The 20,911-nt window shown below is 42.1% G+C and overlaps 1 protein-coding gene across 1 annotated transcript in view; it reads left to right on the top strand.

The window, feature by feature from the left end:
* LOC126354525 (uncharacterized) overlaps positions 1-20,911 on the top strand; it is a 1,077,765-nt gene that overhangs the window by 1,043,630 nt on the left and 13,224 nt on the right. Inside the window, exon 6 of the mRNA XM_050004252.1 lies at positions 788-924. Within this exon, the coding sequence (XP_049860209.1) occupies positions 788-924 (137 nt within the window). The remainder of the gene's footprint in view (positions 1-787; positions 925-20,911) is intronic.

Raw genomic sequence — 20,911 nt, 5'->3', positions numbered from 1 at the left:
TGAGACAGGATGTTAGATCATGGTTAAGACGTCAGGGAATAACCTCCATGGTACTAGAGGGAGCTACTAGAGGGCAAGAGGCAGAGTATAAGGTAGAGGCAGAGTCTAGTGGAAGACAGTAACTAAAATACATCCATCAAATAAATACGGACGTAGGGGGATTAAGAGGCTGGCGCAACAGAGAAATTAATGGAGGGCCACATCGAAACAGTTAGAGGACTGATGGCTCAAAAACAAAAACAAAAAATGCAAACTTTATATATAATTGGGAAAAATGCAAAAAAAAGTCTTCCAGTATTTAGTTGTAGTGTTCGTCGTGGAATCATGAAAGCAAATATCGAGCCCAGTGTAAGATATTCTGTGTATTACGTTGTTCCTATTTTCGTAAAATAAGAGTCCTCATCGCTAATAAGTTGTTTTTCCAGCGACCAACTGACTAAACAAAAGACAAACTAAATCCTAAATAAATTTCAGCCCATTAATATGCAATTGTTCTTGTGCTGTGAGATAATACTGTTAGTGGACAGTAGATATTTGCCTCCATATTCTGTCTCCTCCTGTGGACCTGCAATCCCGCAAAGCACATACAGCTGTTTATCTAGTTATGATAGTGAATACGCTACCCACAGTCTCCAGGATGTGTCCACACATTTGAATGCTCTTCATTGATTCGAGACAATCTGTTTCATGAGTGGGAAGTGTGGTAATACCACGACAGAATGTAGAGTTTAATAGCTGCCAAACTGCAGCTGGTGATTTTGTACGCCTGCTGTGTGTGTGTGTGCAGCGTGCGGACCGACCTGAGCCCCGCAGGCGCCAACAGCTCTCTGCTAGTGGCGCGCATCGGCAGCGGCGACGCAGGGAACTACACGTGCGCCGTCTCGCCGTCAGAGTTCGCCACCGTCACTGTACACGTTCTCGATGGTGAGTACTTCAACAACAAAGGTTTGCTTACCTGAAACATTTTCTAATGTTGACTCACAATTCAGTGTATCAAACGTTACACTGTAAGACCTTTTTTAATGTGAGTTAGTCAGTACATAAGACAGCAAAGGGTAGAATGGAATTGCTCGAAATGGAGGTTGTCCGGCAGGAATTTGCTGAAGCGCAGACTACCAATGGCGCTGCAGGCGTAGAAGCACAGACCACCCAGGGGCGCGCATCGCAGTAGACATGAATTACGCCGGCATTCACCTCTCAAACTCCTCCCCTCCACATCCCCAAAACACCCCTCCCCCCCCCCCCCCCCAATATAACACCACAAATTTCCAGTTATATCTGCTGAATGCTTGGCAGTCATAGCAAAACTTCCAAGAGTTTTAGAAGGACTCAGTCAATTTTTGGAGCATTAAATGAGATTTTGCAAAAACCTACCCTATACAAGGCATTTATGAAGTTCTTATTTCCAGCGACTCACACCTAGTGACTGGCGACCATAGGATTCCAAACTAAGTCCTCGCATTGGTTCCACTTACTTTTGCTAGGCTCCTCATGTTTATCTTTCCTATCTGGTCACCCTCGGCCAACTCTTGTTGTTTCCCGACCCTAACTGCAGTAGGTTTCAAGGGATAAGGGTGTTTCATTTTCCATTCGTTTCTCATGCAGCATCTGACCTGGAGAAGACGGCTGAGAATAGCGTTTGTATCCCATGTTAGAGGCCGACTTCAGACCTGCAGAAGGCAACGGAATACTACCGCAGATTATCTCCCTTCATAGTGCATTCTCCATTTTATTCACAAAATAGCTCCCTCTCCTGTTAAATCAGTATCTGGAGATAAAATAGTGCCCCATTCGGATCTCCAGTGGAGGGGCGGGGGACACAACTTGAAAGGAGGCCAAAAATCAAAATGGGATTTGGTACCTGGAATATTAGACCTCTGCTAAAAGCAGGAAAACTACAAAATCTTACAAGAGAGCTGGAAACTAATCATCTTGGCTTCGTAGGAGTGGCTGACATAAGATGGAATCGATGATGAGATATATAGTAACATGAATATGTGTTGTACTACTCACTGGGAGAAGTAAAAGGAATTAATAAAGTAGAAACAATTATCACAAATGAATGGGCTCAATGTGTCGAACATCTGGGCTATGCAAATTGTCGGGTTATTGGTGTAGGGCTGAAAGGAGGACAAAGATACTTACTGATTGTCCAGGTGCATATGCCAACTTCAGAACATGATGACCAAATTTTAGAAGAGACGTACAGTGTAATAGAGAGAATAGTGGACGAAAATAAAAGATGCTGCAAAATCGTAAAGGCAGATAGGAACGCCATTGTGGGAAAAGGGAAAGAGGGAAACATTGTAGCCGTCATGGTATTGGAAAGAGAAATGAGAGAGGTGAATGGCTGATTGAATTCTGCATGGATAGAGAAGACTCTACGCTTGGAAATCACCAGCAGATAAATAGAGCAATGAAATCGATTTTATTTTGGTAGACGAAAGATAACGGAATTGAATCAAGAAGGTGCACACATTACCAGGTGCCGATATTAATAGGGACCACAACTTACTTACGGCATTAAACGAAATAAGAATGAAAAAACTGTAGAACGTGAACATGGTGAAGAAGTGGGATTTACTGAAAATGAGATCCAACAAAGAACAAATTACAGAAATGCTGTCACTTGAGTTTCTAAACACATTACGAGACAAAGAACCACCAGATAATGTCAACGAGTACTGGAATATGCTGAAAGAAGGAATCATTAAAGCAGGACAGCAAAATGTAGGATATGTAAAACGTAATGGGCAAAAAACCATGGGTCAAACAAGAAATGATTTCCAAGAAAGAGGAGAGAAGAAATTTTAAAAACAAGAACACTAAAGATGCAAGAAAGATGTACCGAAGGTTGTATAATGAACAGCGAAGAGAATCAGAGCAGGCTAGGAAAAAACGGCTAAAAGAGAAATGTGATGCAATTGAAGAACTGCACTGGAAGAGAAGATACGACTTACTATACGACAGAGTACATACTATGACATGGGATCGAAACAGAGCAGGAAGTGCTACTATGGAAATTTTTAGTAGAGACGAAGAGGTAATGGATAAATATCGTGACAACGTCCTCCAGAGATGGGAAGAATATCTGAAAGAGCTATATGACACAGACCGCAAACTAGAAACTCTGGAAGTTGAATCACTCAACAGTGTAAGTGATAAGGGAAAATGACCAATGATCATAATGTAAGAAGTAATGTCTGCCATAACTGCAATGCAAAATGGCAACGCAGTAGGTACAGATACGATACCGGGAGAAATATTAAAATGCTTGAACCAAAATGTTACAAGAGAAATATTGAGGTTACGTAATAAAATATATGACAGCGGTGAATGGCCTGAGGACCTTCTGACAACAATAATGATTCCATTACCGAGAAAAACTAGGAACGGGGGAATGCAGTGAGCACAGGACAATTAGCCTCATTTCACAGGCAGCCAAAGTGATGTTAAGAATAATTAATAAGGGACTCGGAAAAGTAGAGGAGAGAAATCTTGGCAAGGAACAGTTTGGCTTTATAAAGAATACGGGCACCAGAGATGCAATAGGGCTCCTACGAATCTTGGGAGAAAGGTTTACTGAAAAAGAAAGAGACCTCTGTATGTGCTTCATCTAGAAAAGACGTTTGACAATTTGGCTTGGGACAATCTGGCGACTATAATGAGGGAAGGAAAGTGTACTGGATAACCAGAAGACTTGTAAACTCATTATATCTGAATCAGAAAGCATCAGTTAAAGTGAGAGGAGAAAGTACAAACTGGATCAGACTAGGAAAAGGAGTAAAACAAGCATGCTGTCTATCACCTACACTTTTCAACCTCTACTTCGGAAATATGATTGACCAATGTTCATTAAATGACAAAGGAGTAGAAATTGGAGGAAGAGGAGTAGTGTGTTTGAGGTTTGCTGATGGCGTGGTCCTCCTAGCCACAGGGGAAAAGGAATTACAGGATTTAGTGGACACCATTGAAGCTAATGGGAAAAATTATGGAACGAAAATTAACTCAAAGAAACAAAAGTATTGGCACTAGGAGGAAATAAGGAAATAAAATTGTTACTGAATTGAGAAATATTAAGGGCACAATTAAGTGTCTTGGAAGCAGTACGGACACCGACTGGAAGTGCAGCAAGAAAATGAAGAGGTACTGAGAAGAATGGGAGACAAAAGACAGTTACTAGATGTAATAAAAAGAAGAAAAAGAAATTAGATTGGGCATATATTAAGAAAGAAAGAAGCACTGGTAAAAACAGTTTTAGAACGTTATGTTGAACGGAAAAGGATGCGAGGAAGGAAGAGATTGCAGGTAGTGGATGACGTGAGGGACGGTAAAACGTACAGTAGCCTTAAGAAGGACGCAATCGATCGCAGAAAATGGAGAGGCAAAGGACCTGCTTATGAAACAGAAAACTGATGACGATGATCCTCGGCTGACGGTCCCTGAGGTACAGAAAATAGACAAACTACAAGTTGTTAGCCATCTTCACATTATTTCTATAAAATATATGATAACGTGCTTGCTACGCCTACTCGTCATACCGGTGTCTGACATCCTACCACGAACAAATGCGGATATCTCCATAATTCTGCGTCGGAACCACGCGCGTTTAAATGTTTTCTGCCCTGGCAGGAGGCCACTACTGTGTGTGAGGCGCTCTGACAACGCAGTTCGTCAGCATTCCACGATAACCCGATCCCGCACACCCGCAGCCGCACGAGGCGGTTGTGTCCAAGCCTGTGACCTTTACACCTACATAATACCACGCAAACCAGTAGTCGGGAAACGACAACGCTGCTTACCTGATACGTAGATCATTTTAAGAATGTACCTGTGACCTATAGTCAGGAAGCAGTAGTGGGAAAAAGAGCATGTTGGCCCAAAACAGGCTTCCCGCTGCCATACTGAAACGCAGTTTCACCAATTTAGCTTTCGCTTACCACTGAAAGTGGTGTTTTAAGATAACTTAAGTATTATAATTAGCTTCCTTAGTATGAAGTGTAGGTGCAAACAAATTAATCAGTAATTTCACTGTAAATCTGCTTATCAATATCTTCTCCGTTAAATATTTTTGTTCGATTGTCTGATTATATTTCATCATCGTATTGAGACAAGCGAAGGGGTTTCCATACCATCAGTCTCCTTTATCTTATCATAGTACACTGTCCCTCACATCTCACCCCCACCTTAAGGCTCTTGTCTGAACAACACGGCAGAACCATTCGTTCCCATCAGGCAAAACCTTTTCTTTCACCCTCTATTCTTCCGCCACATTCTCGAATCCGACTGTGGGATAACCTCCCGCATTTTATTAGCGAACAGAATAACGTCTTCAGCTCGAGAAGACAGTTAAGGACGTACCTAGTAAAGCAACACTAAAGATTTTTCTGAAAATTGTCTTGAGCAGCTAACTAGGCAGCTCACACGCAATGGAAATACCTTAGTCCTTCTAAACAGGCTGGACCCTATCGACAGTGTCAATATAGAAACGGGATTTAGCGATCATGATGTCATTATAGCAACTATAAATACAAAAATTAATAAATCAATTAAGAAGGCTAGGAGAGTGTTTCTGCTAGATAGAGGTCATAAGCAGTCATTAACATGTTACTTAGACAGTGAACTGGTATCACTTACTACAGTATGAAGGATGTAGAGGAATTATAGTCCTGACTAAACTTAAACTTTGACTATGTTTAGTCAGGAGAGTGGATAAAGGATGGAAAAGACCCGAAGCAGAGGCTGTTGTTCTCTACGTTGAAAAGGGGACACACAAATGACGAAAAACTAAGGTTAGTGTAGATTTGTGCGTCTATGAAAAGATATGTGAGCGAAGCATACAAACACTACCACCATCACACATTAGCAAAATGTGTGACAAAGAACCCGAGAAAATTCTGGTAGTATGCAAAATCGATAAGCGGGTCTAAGGCTTCCGTTCGGTCCCTTGTTCACCAGTCTAGTGTGGCAGCTGAAGTTACTAGATCGAAACCCGAAGTTTAAAGTTTCACGTACAAATGATCAAATGTGTGTACATTCCTAAGAGATCAAACTGCTGAGGTCATCGATCCCTAGACTTACACAATAAGTTAAACTAACTTATGCAAAAAACTACACACACACACACACACACACATGCCTGAGGGAGGACTCAAACCTCCGGCGGTCGGAGCTGCGCCATCTCTGACATGGCGCCTCAAACCACGCAGCCACTCCGAGTGGCGGAAATCGTTCAGGCAGTAGAACAGTACGAAAATATCGTCATTTGACTATAGACCAGACTCGTGTATGGACGACTTAGTAATAAGCATACCTGGCGTAGAACAGAAACCAAAAAAATTTAAAACAAGTAATTTACCATGTCCAGATGGAATCCCAGCTCGATTCCACAAAGAGTACTATACGGCATTGGCCCCTTACCTAACTTGCATGTATCGTAATTTCTCGCTCAGCCAAAGTCCCAAGTGACTGGAAAAATGTGCAGGTGACTCCAGTATAAAAGGAAGGTTTAATAAAAGACCCGCAAAATTAGTTCAATGTCCCCAAATTCTGTTTGATGTTGAATCCTTGACCACAATATCAGTTCGAATGTAATGAACTTCCTTGAGGCTAAGTAGCTTATGTTCACGAATCAGCATGGCTTTAGAAAGCATCGGTGAGAATCTCAGCTTGCTCTTTTGTCTCATGATATCCTCAGAACTATGGATGAAGGGCTACAGGAAGCGTTCATATTTCTAGATTTCCGGAAAGCATTTGAAACGGTGCCCCGTTGTAGGCTGCTAACGAAGGTACAGAATAAGTCCACAGATATCTGAGTGGCTTGAAGACTTCTTAAATAGTAGAACCCACTATGTTGTTGTCGACAGTGAATGTTCATCAGAGAGAAGGGTATCGTCAAGAGTGTCACAGGAAAGTGTGATAGACCATTTTTGCCCTCCGTACACATAAACTGTTGGCTTACCGGCTGAGCAGCAGTCTCCGGTTGTTTGCTAATGATGCCGTGGTACACGGTAAGGCATCGAAGTTGAGTGATTGTAGGAAGATACGACCTAAACAAGATATCCAGTCGGTATGATGAATGGCAGCTAGCTCTCAATGAGGAAAAATGTAAGTTAATACGATGAACAGTAAGAAGAAATCTGTAATGTTTGGATATAATATTATTAGTGTCCAACTTTACGCAGTCAAGTCGTTGAAATATCTGGCGTAAGGTTGCAAACCGCTGTCAGGGGGAACGAGCGTGTGATAACTGTGGTAGGGAAGGCAAATGGTCTACTTCGGTTTATTGGAAGAATTTTAGGAAAGAGTGGTTCACATGTAAAGGTGACCGCGTATAGGGCGCTTGTGAGACCTGTTCTTGAGTACTGTACGAGTGTTTGGGATCCGTACCAGGTCAGATTGAAGGAAGACATCAGAGCCATTCAGAGGAAGGCTGCTAGATATGTTACCGGTAGCTTCGAGCAAAACGTGTCACGGTGACGCTTCTGGAACTCAAATTTGAGTCCCTGGATGGGGAGGGAGGAGTTGTTTTCGGGAAACACTCTTCAAAAAAATTAGACGGTTGGCATTTGAAGCTGACTGCCAAACGATTCTGCTCCCGCCAACATACACCACGCTAAGGACCAGGAGTATAAGATATAACAGAGTTTTCCCTCTCTCTATTTGCGAGTGGAACCGAAGGGTGAATGACAAGAGGTGGTACTGGTCACCCTCCGCGAAGCATCTTACGGTGACTTGCGGAATATCTATGTAGACGTATGTAGATGTACTTGTAGATGTAACATGTCCTCGTACGCACACGTTACCCCTGTACGTCCTTCTTTCCAACCATATCTTCTTCATTTCCCAGTATTCTTGGCTGGTCCAGTACCTTAAATTTTCTGTCCCCAGAACTCGCTGTATCAAAAAACATCATTGTGTACATTCCTACACCTATAAAATGTTTCTATGTGACACTATATTTATTGTTTTATTGTCATTACTAATGTCATTCTGATTATTGTTATTAGCGGATTCTCCAATTAAACGGAGGGCTTTAAGAAAATAATAGCATATATCTCAATAAAATCTTCTTCAATTTCTTCTTGTTGTTCCGTAGAACCACGTTGGTCTGTGCTGTTTTGTTTTAGTTGCTCTGGTGTAACTTCCCATTCGTCTACTTTGTGTCTTAAGGTGTCTCTCTTTAAAATGTCATTTGGTCTTATGTTTGGGTTTTGGAGGTTCTTTCTTACTTCGTTGAGTCAGGATATTAAGCTCTTAAGTGATGTTACATAGTCTGTTACCCTTTGTTAGATTTTGTGGAAGTTGTTGAGATGACCAAAGACTTTCATTCTCGTTTTCCTTTGTCAGTTTCGATGTCTGAAAAGTTATTTGTTGTTTTCATTTATTGTAACGTGTAACCATCTTGGGTATGTCTTTCTCCTAAAAATTTCCTGATCATCTTTCTTTGTTCATTTTCAATATCTTCAAGTTCATATGTTCTGTTAAAAGTTAGTGTTGCGCTTGCGTAGGGGACTGTTGGTTTTATGTCGGTGTGGTTGTGCCGAATTTATTCTGTTTTGATATACTTTTTTTAGAGTGATTATCGACTAACGCTAAAATTTTATGCTGTTTGGAGGAGATTGTACTGTGCGACTTTTTTCAAGACCTGTCTTTTCGAAGAATTCTTTGAGGTACATAAAGTACCTGACCTTGTTGATTTTACTGTATTTTCTTCTAGCGTCCATATTCTTGTATGTGAAGATAAAAATTTAGTTTTTTGATTTATTATTATTATTATTATTATTATTATTATTATTGCTATTGTTATTATTATCGGCATTAGTGGCAGCAGCGGCAGTAGCTGAGTAGCAAGTTTAACTTTATTGGTTCATAGTTAGTATTATTTACTGACAATGTTTCTACAGACACTCAAATCAATTTAATACGGTTTCTTACATAAAAAGTAATATTTCTTAGGAAGCTGTTATGTACAGAAGGTACTGCATTTGCGAAACTCTGGTCCGATGTAAAAGAAGGCATGATGGTCGTAATCAGGTCAGGCACAATAGACAAATAAATAAGCCTTCCTTGTAAAGCTCATTATTTCTGCAAATGTAGATAAACTTCACTTGTTCGATACATTTCTTATGTTATATTGCATTTGGCTGGCAAAGACAAACACTTATAGTTTTAATCAATTATCCCATCCATGAGTATTTTAAAAAAACCAAACTTCCATCTATAAAACAGTTTTTCTAACCACTCAGAGTTTATGAGTTCATACATCCTGTACTCTATGTCGTCCAGGTATATAAATTTGCAGGTTCATTCAGTGATATATGTGGATACCGAATGCAAGCGATGTTGCGGATGGAGTTATTCAAGAAGTAATAAATTCAATCGTCGAGGCAGACGTTCAGTTCTTCTACGTAAACAGCAAAAATGTATCAAGGTGTAAACATTTATCGTTCATTATTTTGTGTGCGGTGTTAGCAAAGGCGGGTATGGAATTATGTGTAAAATGTGTTGAAAGTTCGTAAATGCTGTCATTCTAAAATGCTGGGTGAATACAAAGTGAGAAATTAGCGCTCCGTGCGTTACACTGCTTCACGTCATACACACATTGTCTACTTGAATATTTGGCATGTTGTATTAAGCCTTTAATTCAGGATAATAACTCTCTCAGGATAAAACCTCTAATACGGAACGCAGCATGTCATTCTCAATGGAGAGAAGTCTTCCGAAGTAAGAGTGATTTCAGGTGTGCCGCAGGGGAGTGCCATAGGACCGTTGCTATTCACAATATACATAAATGAGCTTGTGGATGGCATCGGAAGTTCATTGAGGCTTTTTATGGATGATGCTGTGGTATATCGAGAGGTTGTAACAATTGAAAGTTGTACTGAAATGCAGGACGATCTGCAGCGCATTGACGCATGGTGCAGGGAATGGCAATTGAATCTCAATATAGACAAGCGTAATGTGCTGCGAATACATAGAAAGATAGATCCCTTATCATTTAGCTACAAAATAGGTCAGCAACTGGAAGCAGTTAATTCCATAAATTATCTGGGAGTAGGCATTAGGAGTAATTTAAAATGGAATGATCATATAAAGTTAATCGTTGGTAAAGAAGATGCCAGAGATTCATTGGAAGAATCCTAAGGAAATGCAATCCGAAAACAAAGGAAGTAGGTTACAGTACGCTTGTTCGCCCACTGCTTCAATACTGTTCAGCAGAGTGGGATGCGTACCAGATAGGGTTGGTAGAAGAGATAGAGAAGAGCCAACGGAGAGCAGCGCGCTTCCTTACAGGATCAATTAGTAATCGCGAAAGCGATACGGAGATGATAGATAAACTCCAGTGGAAGACTCTGCAGGAGAGACGCTCAGTAACTCGGTACGGGCTTTTGTTGAAGTTTGGATAACATACCTGCACCGAAGAGTCAAGCAGTATATTGCTCCCTCCTACGTATATCTCGCGAAGAGACCATGAGGATAAAATCAGAGAGATTAGAGCCCGCACAGAAGCATACCGACAATCCTTCTTTCCACGAACAATACGAGATTGGAATAGAAGGGTACCCTCCGCCACACACCGTCGGGTGGCTATCGGAGTATGGATGTAGATGTAGATTGAGTAACTTATAACAGAACTTTAAATATTTGAACTCGGCCAATAATTATGTGAAACACTTGAAACCAAATTTTTGTTTCACCCCTAAGCCTGTAGATAGGCCACCTCTAACCTAGCCGGTGAAAAAATTACTGATTAAGCTGTTCAGTATAGATACGTTAATTTTGAAACTGAAATGCTGGCCTTTTGGAGAACAAAAGTCTCAACGCTTCGTTACATTTTAAAGACCATAATTCTTCAAAATTCTGATAATAATTTCTGTAGAATTACTAAATCAGTAAATCATAACTCGCTCATTAAAAATTTACGTAATTACACGGTAAACTTTACTTGATATAAGTAGTGTAGTGGAAAATATATGTCCCTCTGGGGCCCACACCACAGGATAACTCTGATCATAAAAACGGTCCTGTTGGCGAGGTAAAATTAGAAGAAGTTTATTATATCCCTATGTTCAGAGAACAGAGACATCTCCAGCGACCGCGAGACTGCTTTCTGTCCCTACAAGGGCAGTGGTCGGACACGAGACCTGTCTAGGGGTCTCAGCAAGTAACCCTTAGAACGGTCACCTTTGACGCCGAGTCAGGCGGCTCTAGTGCATGCAACTGTGAATCGGACCGCCCGCTGCCTCCGCCTGTCCGAATGGTCCAAGACCATCGTCTTTGCTTCTGTCCCTAGCCTGAGGCAAGGTGGCGTCCTAATTGGTTTCTCGATTGACGCGCTCGGCCCCCAGTGATTCATCCTGTGAGCTGGTACCGACGGGTACAAAGGGGATCCTCCGTCTACACGGCCTTTGAGAGCGCAATCACCGCCAGATCAGCGCAGAACAGTGCCCAACACATCTGACAAGACGACCCGTTGCAGTAGGATATCAAGACCAGAATAGAAGGTCTGCAAATAGCAAAACTGTCCATGCCTTGAATGAGGGTAAGGAAACGATATTTCAAAATCACAGATTCACTTGGTACATACACCGCAGGCAATTAGAAAAGCAATGAGAAAATCAATAAAACGACAATATAGGAATACATAGTTTCTCGGCGATATATACTGATAAAATTCTCTCTGTATTACGTGGTGTCGCAGCTGCAGTGTTTACCAGCAACTATTCCACACGGACCGATATCTGCACAGAACCAGCTATCATCACCCTTCTCAGAAATGTTTTTCTGAAGAACTTGCCGCATCGAACGTGGGCAGTTTTAGACGCTGAAAGCCTTCCGAAGGAACTGAGTGAGTTACGGAAAGTATTCAAGGGAAACAGCCACAAGAAACGCCAGATTTAACACGCCATCTTGCCGAAGACATTTAAGCAGAGAGCCTCCAAGGATAATACGAAGAAGCTTGCGAGTATGGCGTTCCGTGGGTCAATAACAGGAAAGATTAGCTGGCCCCTAAAGAGGCATAAAATGGATTCGGTCAACAGAGTCCTAGCTAAATTTCGACAACTAATGAGGTCAGTGAAAGGCGATGCATATCTCAGATTGTCAGGAGTATATAAGACACCGTGTGGGTGTAAACAGTTTTTTGTTAGACAGATTGTACTAACTATTGAACTGCGCCGTGTAGAAGACAAGAGATGCTTTCGCTGTCGCTACCCTGAGAAATCAGCACATTCTCTAGCTGTTGCAACACTGACTAAGAGTTTCTGGGATGGCGTAATAAACAAGCGATCGACATAAAAATATATGACAACTCTCCTCCTCCCTCCCCCCCCCCCCCCCCCCCCCCCCCCGCAACAAAGTAGGCGGGCAGCAGCTAAGCACAGCTTGAAACCTGGCCATCGCAAAGTTGAAGCAGGCGCTGCAAGCCGGCAACGAAAACTCGAAACCTTTACCATATGCGGCGCCGGTGCGAGCTCCACTGACTTCATTGAGGGCAGGGCAGCTGTATGAGGACAGTAGACGTTTATCATTCGACAATCTCCTATTGACAATGGCGAAGGAGCATTCGGCCGGAAGCTCGTGGATTTTAAACCACCTAACGTGGTTCGAAGGCCAAGAGAATTTTATCCGCAAATCAGGAATTTGCATAATCTGCAGTATACGGGGACGTTGGTAGAAAGGGCTTAGACCATTTCGGATGCGGAACCCTTGGTATGAGAGATCTAAGCTTGTGCCCAAGTAGAATATCTACACTGACAAACAGACCACAGTACAGACTTTCACCGAAATCAGTAGACTGGCTCCTTTCCTACCGTGTGTGTCTCTTGTGCTAAACATGATTAGGGCCATTCTTTTAGGGCTGAGGAAATCCAAAGATGTCAGAATTACTTGAGAAAACGTATATTGGCCAGTGATTGACACCATTCGCAACAGACCTGTCGACCGCAGTCGCCACACATGTTAACTACAACCTGTTAAATGTGTATTAGCAGAGTACTAACAGGGCCGTCCGCTGTGGTATCGCGGTTCTAGGCGCTCAGTCCGGAGCCGCGCGACTGCTACGGTCGAAGGTTCGAATCCTGCCTCGGGCATGGATGTGTGTGATGTCCTTAGGTTAGTTAGGTTTACGTAGTTCTAAGTTCTAGGGGACTGATGGCCTAAGATGTTAAGTCCCATAGTGCACTGAGCCATTTAGCCAGTACTAACAGGAAACACAGAAAGATGTATGGTGAGATATAGGTAACAGCTCATGAGTTCTACTGTTAGGACTGGTCTCAAAGGAATCGGCTAAGATAAAATGATCCAAATAATATTGCAAATAGAGACAACGGTTATCCTTTCAATAAAATGTGAAATCTCATTTTATCTTCCGTTAAAAGATAACTGCCTTTCATTGAGCCGTCGCGACAGACACACATACACCATAGCGTTTCCTCGTTTTTTTCCAACTTTTACCTTATGTGTATTCTACGTTCTTTTTGGGTTATGGGATAGTGGCAACGATGTATCTTGTAGATGCTATTGTTCACTGTCGGATCCGTACGATCACGGTAGTAATCTGTTCTGGCTGGTATTCAACTTTCTGAAAGGTTCATAGTAATATATCTATACTCCTAACCGGGAGTGTTGACGCTCGATTGTGCGATGGCGCTCCGTTTAGCGGTACGTCGGTTCGAATCCTGAATAGGAATATGTTGGTGCTGATGCAGGATGCATTACTTGTTCCCAACTCTAACCCTACGGGAGTACGTCCAGCTCTGTCTATCATCTACATCTACAGCTACATGCTTCTTTGCAAATCGCACTTAAGTGCCTGGCAGAGGATTCATCGAACTACCTTCACAATAAATTTTCTATTATTCCACACTCGAAACGCGAGAGGAAACAAGGAACAGCTTTATCTTTCTGTGAGAGCTCGGATTTCCCTTATTTATTTGTGAAGATCGTTTCTCCCTTCATGATGATCGTTTATTCTTATGTAGGTCAACGCCAACAAAATATCTTCGCACTCGGAGGAGAAAATTGGTCACTGGTATTTCTTGAAAAGATCCCACCGCAACAAGAAACGCCTTTTTACTAGTTATGTCCACCCCATCTGCCGTATCCTCTCTCCATTGTTTCTCGATAATACAGAACGTCATTCCCTACTTTTAACTTTCTAGAACTTTTCCGTTAATGCTATCTGGTTATGGTCCCACATCGCACGTCAGTATTCCAAAAGAGAAAGGACCAGCGTTATGTAGGCAGCCTTTTTAGTAGATCTGTTGCATTTATAAGTGTTCTTCCAAGGTAACGCAGTATTTGGTTCGCCTTCCCCACAACATTTTCTACTTGTAATTTCCGATTTAAGCTGTTCGCAGAAGTAATTCCTAGGTATTAAGATGAATTTACTCCATTTAGATTTGTTGATTTATCAAGTGACCGTAGTTTAACGGGTTCCTTTTAGCCCTCATAGTTGTGACGTCACAATTTTCATTGTTTACGTCAATTGCTTATTTTCGCACTATGCAGATATCTTTTCTAAATAATTTTGTAAATGGTTCTGATCTTCTGACGACTTTATCAGACGATAAACAACAGTATCATCTACACACAAACTAAGATGGCTGCTCAGATTGTCTGCTAAATCGGTTACATAAATAAGGAATCACAGAGGGGCCTCTAACAGTTCCTCGGAGAACGCCAGAAATCACTTCTGTTTTGTTCGATGACTTTCCGTCAGTTACTACGAAATGTGAACTCTCTGGCAGGAATTAACGAGTCCCGTCACATAACTGAGAAGATATGCCACAAGCATGCAATTTGATAACACGCTTCTTGTCAGGAACCGTGTCGAAAGCCTTATGGAAATACAGAAATACGGAATCCCTTGTGGACAGCACTCAACATTTCGTGTGAGGAAAAAACTAGTTGTATTTCACAAGAAAGATGTTTTTTAAACCCATATTGATTATGTCTCAATAGATTATTCTCTTCGAGGAAATTCATAATGATCGAACACAATATACGTTCCAATATCCTGCTCAGTGGTATGAGCCTGCAATCTAGTGGGTTAATAATATTGCCGTTCTAGAATACCGGTGTGACTCGTGCTACTTTGTTGTCTTGGGGTACGGATCTTTCGCCCAGCGAGTGGTTGTAATTGGTTGTTAAGTATGGAGCTATTGCATCAGCATACTCTGAAAGGAACCTAATTGATATACTGTCTGGACCTGATGGCTGGCTTTTACTAAGTGATTTAAGTTGCTTTATTAGGATATCTACTTTTACGTGACTCATGTTGGCAGTAGTTCATGAGCACGCGCCCTATCAAGAAGAAAGCCATTCGTTTTTCACGTACAGGAAACCGTAACGTATTGCACCGACTTCTTCGTTATTTCACTTCGTTTTACTGGCAATTTCTTTCATCCTCCTCTGGTAAAATATAGCAGTTCTCTTATGCATGGTCCCAGCTTCATCCAGCTACGCTACTTGACAGTGACACACATGCTAATCTTACTTTCTTCCTTAGGTTTTATACACTGGTGTACTTGACGCTCTGTATTCATGTGTAGGCGAGAGTTTCCGCTTCTGATGCTTTTATTGGCAATGCCGCAGTCAGAAACACAAGATATAAAGCAGGACTTCCATCACTAAATTATGGAAAATGGTGCTTATTTGTTGAGGATAAATGCAAGATAAGGAACGTGTAACAGCATATGGAACTCTCTGGTCTTTTCTGGGACAGGGACGCTGGAAAATGTTTGCTGTTTCAAATATGAGATATTTCAAAAATATTCCTCCTATTTTACAAGGTTATATCTTCTGTAGGAACCACAGAAGAAGTATGCACTGAATTTTAAATTTCTCTGAGGATGTACAATTTTATTTTATTTATTTTTTGTTTTGTTTACCTTTTAATATTAAAAGAATCACTCGAACTTATACACGTAGACATACAAGTGCAAAATCCAGACACCTTTCAAAATTATGTTTAGAATCAGTATTTTCAATTACCTTTCAGCAATTTTCAATGCCACCCCCAACAGTCACTCGGCAACATCCCGACAGCAGTCACAGTTGCTCCAAGCTTTTGCATTTGTGGAGTCTTTGCATTCACTCCTGTTGCTATGAGTCCTGAACGAGCGTATTAGGATGACACTGGGATCTTTTTTGCATGAAACACCAGTGTGCAAAAAATGTAGGAGCCAACTGAAGTACTTTGAGGAGCAGGTGGTGGTGTAGAGTGGCCCTTGTATGGTCCCTTTTTAATAAATTTATGAACTTTCTCACGTTTTTGTCCATGTAAAACGTAGCTGTATGAATGCTGTGCTCAGTAAATTAAAGGTAAAGAGTGCTCCTCGGCCTTCAGTAGCGGAAAATGCAGGAAAATAAGTATCTCATAACCTTAGGAAAACATCACTTGATTGCCTAACTTGGGCTAATTGCTCTTTCAGTCAATTTCGTTCAATATGATTTGAGCAGCACACACTCACTGTATGTCTTTCCATGCTCCATGGGCCGTGTCTTATGCAAAGGGGCTTTTTGTTACGTGTATGAAAATCTTTATATTGCGTGATGTATTTCGATCATAGCCACAAGGAAAGTACACAGTTTATGATAGCTGTGATTTCCTTATCTCTGTACATGTAGAATCATGATTTTGCACCCCTCTGATGTCAAAGTACGATACTAGTACTCTGGTACTGTTCAACAGTTTTATACGTATAAATTTGCCGCTATTTGTCTTGTTAGTGTTATTTTACAAAAACTGGAATATCGTTACTGGTATCTGTTATCTGCTCTGTCACCATGTTCATCACCGATCCCATTAATCTTCTGAATGTTATAATGAATGTGGACTCTGCATTGAATTGTGAGGCAGAGCCATGAGATGAAAGAATAAAAGGGCTCAAGAAGGATTCGATAAAATCCTCGAAATATAGATAATGAGATTAAAAAAACGGCCCTGAGCACTATGGGACTTAACTTCTAAGGTCATCAGTCGCCTAGAACTTAGAACTATTTAAACGTAATTAACCTAAGGGCATCACACACATCCATGCCTGAGGCAGGATTCGAACCTGCGACCGTAGCGGTCACGCGGCTCCTGGCTGCAGGGCCTACAACCGCTTCGCCACCCCCGCCAGCAATTATGACATAGAACTATTTTCTGTCGATATGACAACTGATGGTCCGCCTAGGCAGCTCAGTGTTCAAAGTGTCTGGCTATTGTGAATGGGATAAAGAATCGATTCCTAGTACGGCCAAGGATTTCTCCTTAGTGGTAGGACCGGACTTGGCCTCGTGATGGCAAACCAGGAAGTACTAGAGTGAGAAGTAGGGGCTCCAAGATAAAGAAAGCCTATAAACGGCCGTGTGATGGTTGTACTGATACCATGCGACTTCACAGCACGCCCTCAGGAAGTCATTGGAAGAAGATGGTACGATGGTCGTTCGGTTAGAATTGGCTATTCAGGTATACAGTGCGGAGCTTTGTTTCTTTACTTGACTTGACCGGTCCGTTACTCGACCGGTCCGTTCCTCGAAACAGGTCTTTCACAGTGGCTTGACAATCAAGACACTGAAGATACAGTACTTGTGGTTATTAATAGAAAAGTAGAAATTGTAGCAAATTGCTTACGAGAAGTGTGAAGCTCTAGCAGTATGTGCTTCAGAACATAGCGAGTATCGCCACAGATTATTAATGTGTAATAGAGGTATTATCACACAAGAACTGTCAGGCAAATCCAACATCTTCCATGAAAACCCTGACATGATACCCAAATCCAGTAGTATGTCACATAGCTCCGAATAAAATGTGACATTAAATTAACCAAAGTAATACGAGTAACGAGTGAGCAAATGCAATACCACTGACTAACACAAGGAAGCCTAAATGCATGTCATACCTTCCCACCGTGAGACAGACGCAGTTCCGAGGGGAGAAACGAGGACAGAAGCCGAGGGCAGAACCGTGTTAAACTAGAAGGTCATTAGATATGGGACGGACTAGACACCCACGTAACCAGCTAACCACTAGGGCCACAACACCCGCAAGTTTTAGTGTGAGACTTTTTCGCCTCTCTGTTACGTCAAGGTTAAAAGATAGAGCCCTCCAGAAGAACAGTATAGATCTTACGATAACGCTAAAAGGACCACACCAGGTTTTAGCGTGAGACTTTTTCGCGTCTCTGTTGCGTTTCAAACTTTAAAAACATTGCCCCACCACGAAAAGTATAACGTTTCTCATTGGATAGACAGAATTTTTGTAGGCGGAACTTAAGGTTAACATTGAGACACTGATTGGTCAGGTGAAAACACAGCCAGTTAGTTTTCTTTAAACCAACTTCGGTAAATTGTAGCAAGGAGAAGTTAGGAGTTGCTTCCGAGACGGCGAGATGAGCGGAGCTGCGCCGGCCGCCGCCCCTGACAAACACCGACAAGGTAATGAACGCACGCGATGCCGCATTTTTGAGCGCAGAAGGCTTCACTCAGAACTGCAGAAGTCTCATCTGTTACACCCCCTTTTTGCGTAATGCTAGTGTCGATCGTAAATTAAAGCTCATGGTGTTCACATTGGCCACTTGAAGTAGAAATCTGAAACGCGATGATTTCTCTGTTATATAGATATTTAGAAGCCACCTAAGCCACTGTAATTTACTACAAGTTAGCTAAGTAATTGAAGATAATTGAGGGTCACTGTAGACCATTTTGATAGTTTTCTCTTTTGTGAAAATTTAAACCTAGATTATAGATGTAATATGGCATAGATCATCCTTCGATCCATTGTAGAACTTGGAAACCCACTCAGGGAATATTCGTTCACATTTTTGTTGAACGCAGTTGGTTTTTACCATCCTGTGTTAAACCACTTCCTTTTATCAACAGTGCAATTTATAAACAATGTTTTGTGAGTAGAATAAAATTTCCAGTGGTAAACTTAACTCCTTTTTCGATGTTATTTTACCAGCTAACTAAAAATAGGAAAGCCTTGAACTCCTTCCACTAAATTTAGTTCGTATTAAGATTCTTTTACAGGGAGTGCAGTGGAGCTGACGCTGAGATCATATAGTATTTGGTTATATCATCGCTAGTCTCACTGAACTCCTCTGAATTCTACATGTCATGTGTGGTCTGGTGTCTCCTTACCAGCAACAGGTCCCAGGTTCAAACTAGTCAATTCCCTAAAAAACACGCTCAGAGTGTCGTTGCGCGAAAGTGGTAGGGAGACACGATATAGAACAAACAGACACCACCATGAATGTTTAGACATTTGTCTGACATTTACGGCACCTGATAGCTTCTTGTATAGCCTAAGCCAACAAAATTAAAAAAACTATCCGGACGGGGTGGCAACCGATAGTTATGATTTACATGTACAGAAGAACAAGACATTAGAGTTTGAGAGAAATTGAATAATTTATTATGATTTATTCAAGAGATAGAGCTTCAGAAATTGAGCAACACAATAACTCATCGGTCCACCTCTTGTCTTACGCAAGCAGTTATTCGGCTTGTCATTATACTGACAGTTCTTGGATGACCTCTGAGTGATATCGTGCCAAATTCTGTCCGACTAGCGCGTTGGCTCGTCAGAATCGTGAGCTTGTTGGGGGACCCTGCCCATTATGTCCAAACGTTCTCAGTTTGTGAGAGATCCGGTGATCTTGCTGGCCGAGGCAGGGTTTGGCGAGCACGAAGGCAAACAGTAGAAACTCTCGCCGTGTGCAGACGAGCATCATCTTGCTGAAATGTAAGCCCATGATGGCTTTCCCTACATAGCAGCTAAACGGGGCGTAGAATATCGTCGACGTACCACTGTGCTGTAAGGTTGCCACGGATGACCACCAAAAGGGTCCTGCTATGAAATTAAATGACACCTTAGAAAATCGCTCCTAGTTGTGAGACAGTATGGTGAACGACAGTCGGTCTGGTATCCGACCGCTGTCTGGGAGTCGCCAGACACATCTTTAGCCTCATATCTCAATTACTGGAGTAGAAATATCGTCATATTTCGAGATGTGCACCGGTGATCAGCGAAAGCGTCTTTCAAGACGCCCAGAGGGTAGTGGGATACCAACCTGTCACACGCCATACGGCCCGAAAATTAGGAGTGAAGGTATATGGTACCATTTCATTTCGTAGCAGGACCTCCTTCGTGTCATCTACACCACACGTACAGGAAGCGGCACGTCGACTACATTCTACGCCTCATTTTGTTGCCTCGGCAAAATAATGCGCGCCTGCATACGGTAAGAGTTTGTACTTCTGGTCTTAGTGCTTGGCAAACCTTACCTTGGGCAGCAGGGTCACCAGATCTCTCCCTTTTAAGGCAGGGCCCTCCAACCAGCTCAGGATTTTCACGATCTAACGCGGCAATTGTACAGAATTTGGCAGAATATCCCCTAGGAAGGCATCGAAAAACTCAATCAATTGCATAAGGAACAGATGTGGCCCAAAACTTTATCTACTTTCTCAATTCCTCCTGAATAAGTCAGCCAGTGTTCTGAAATTTTAATTATTTGTATGTCTGTATTTGTGCATGACGTCTACCTGTCTCCATCCCATTTGGATAATTTCTTCATGGGCACCGTCTTTGTCTTAAAGTGGGTTATCAGAGGTAATACAGCAGTATCCATAACGTGGTTGAAAGTAGTTAACTTCGTCCGAGCAGGCCTTGGAAAACCCAACGTCACCGACCGGCCGCCGTGTCATCGTCAGTCCACAGGCGTCACTGAATGCGGACATGGAGGGACACGTGGTCAGCACAGCGCTCTCCCATCCGTGTGTCAGTTTCCGAGACCGGAGCCGCTGCTTCTCAATAAAGTAGCTCCTCAGTTTATCTCACAAGGGGTGAGTGCGCCCCGTTTCCCAACAGCCCACGGCAGACCGGATGGTCACCCATCCAAGTGTTAGCCCAGACCGA

The sequence above is a fragment of the Schistocerca gregaria genome, chromosome 3 (assembly GCF_023897955.1).
Source record: "Schistocerca gregaria isolate iqSchGreg1 chromosome 3, iqSchGreg1.2, whole genome shotgun sequence".
Lineage (NCBI taxonomy): Eukaryota > Metazoa > Arthropoda > Insecta > Orthoptera > Acrididae > Schistocerca > Schistocerca gregaria.
The sequence above is the reverse complement of the archived record's forward strand: the minus strand, read 5'-3'. Positions and strand labels throughout refer to the sequence as shown.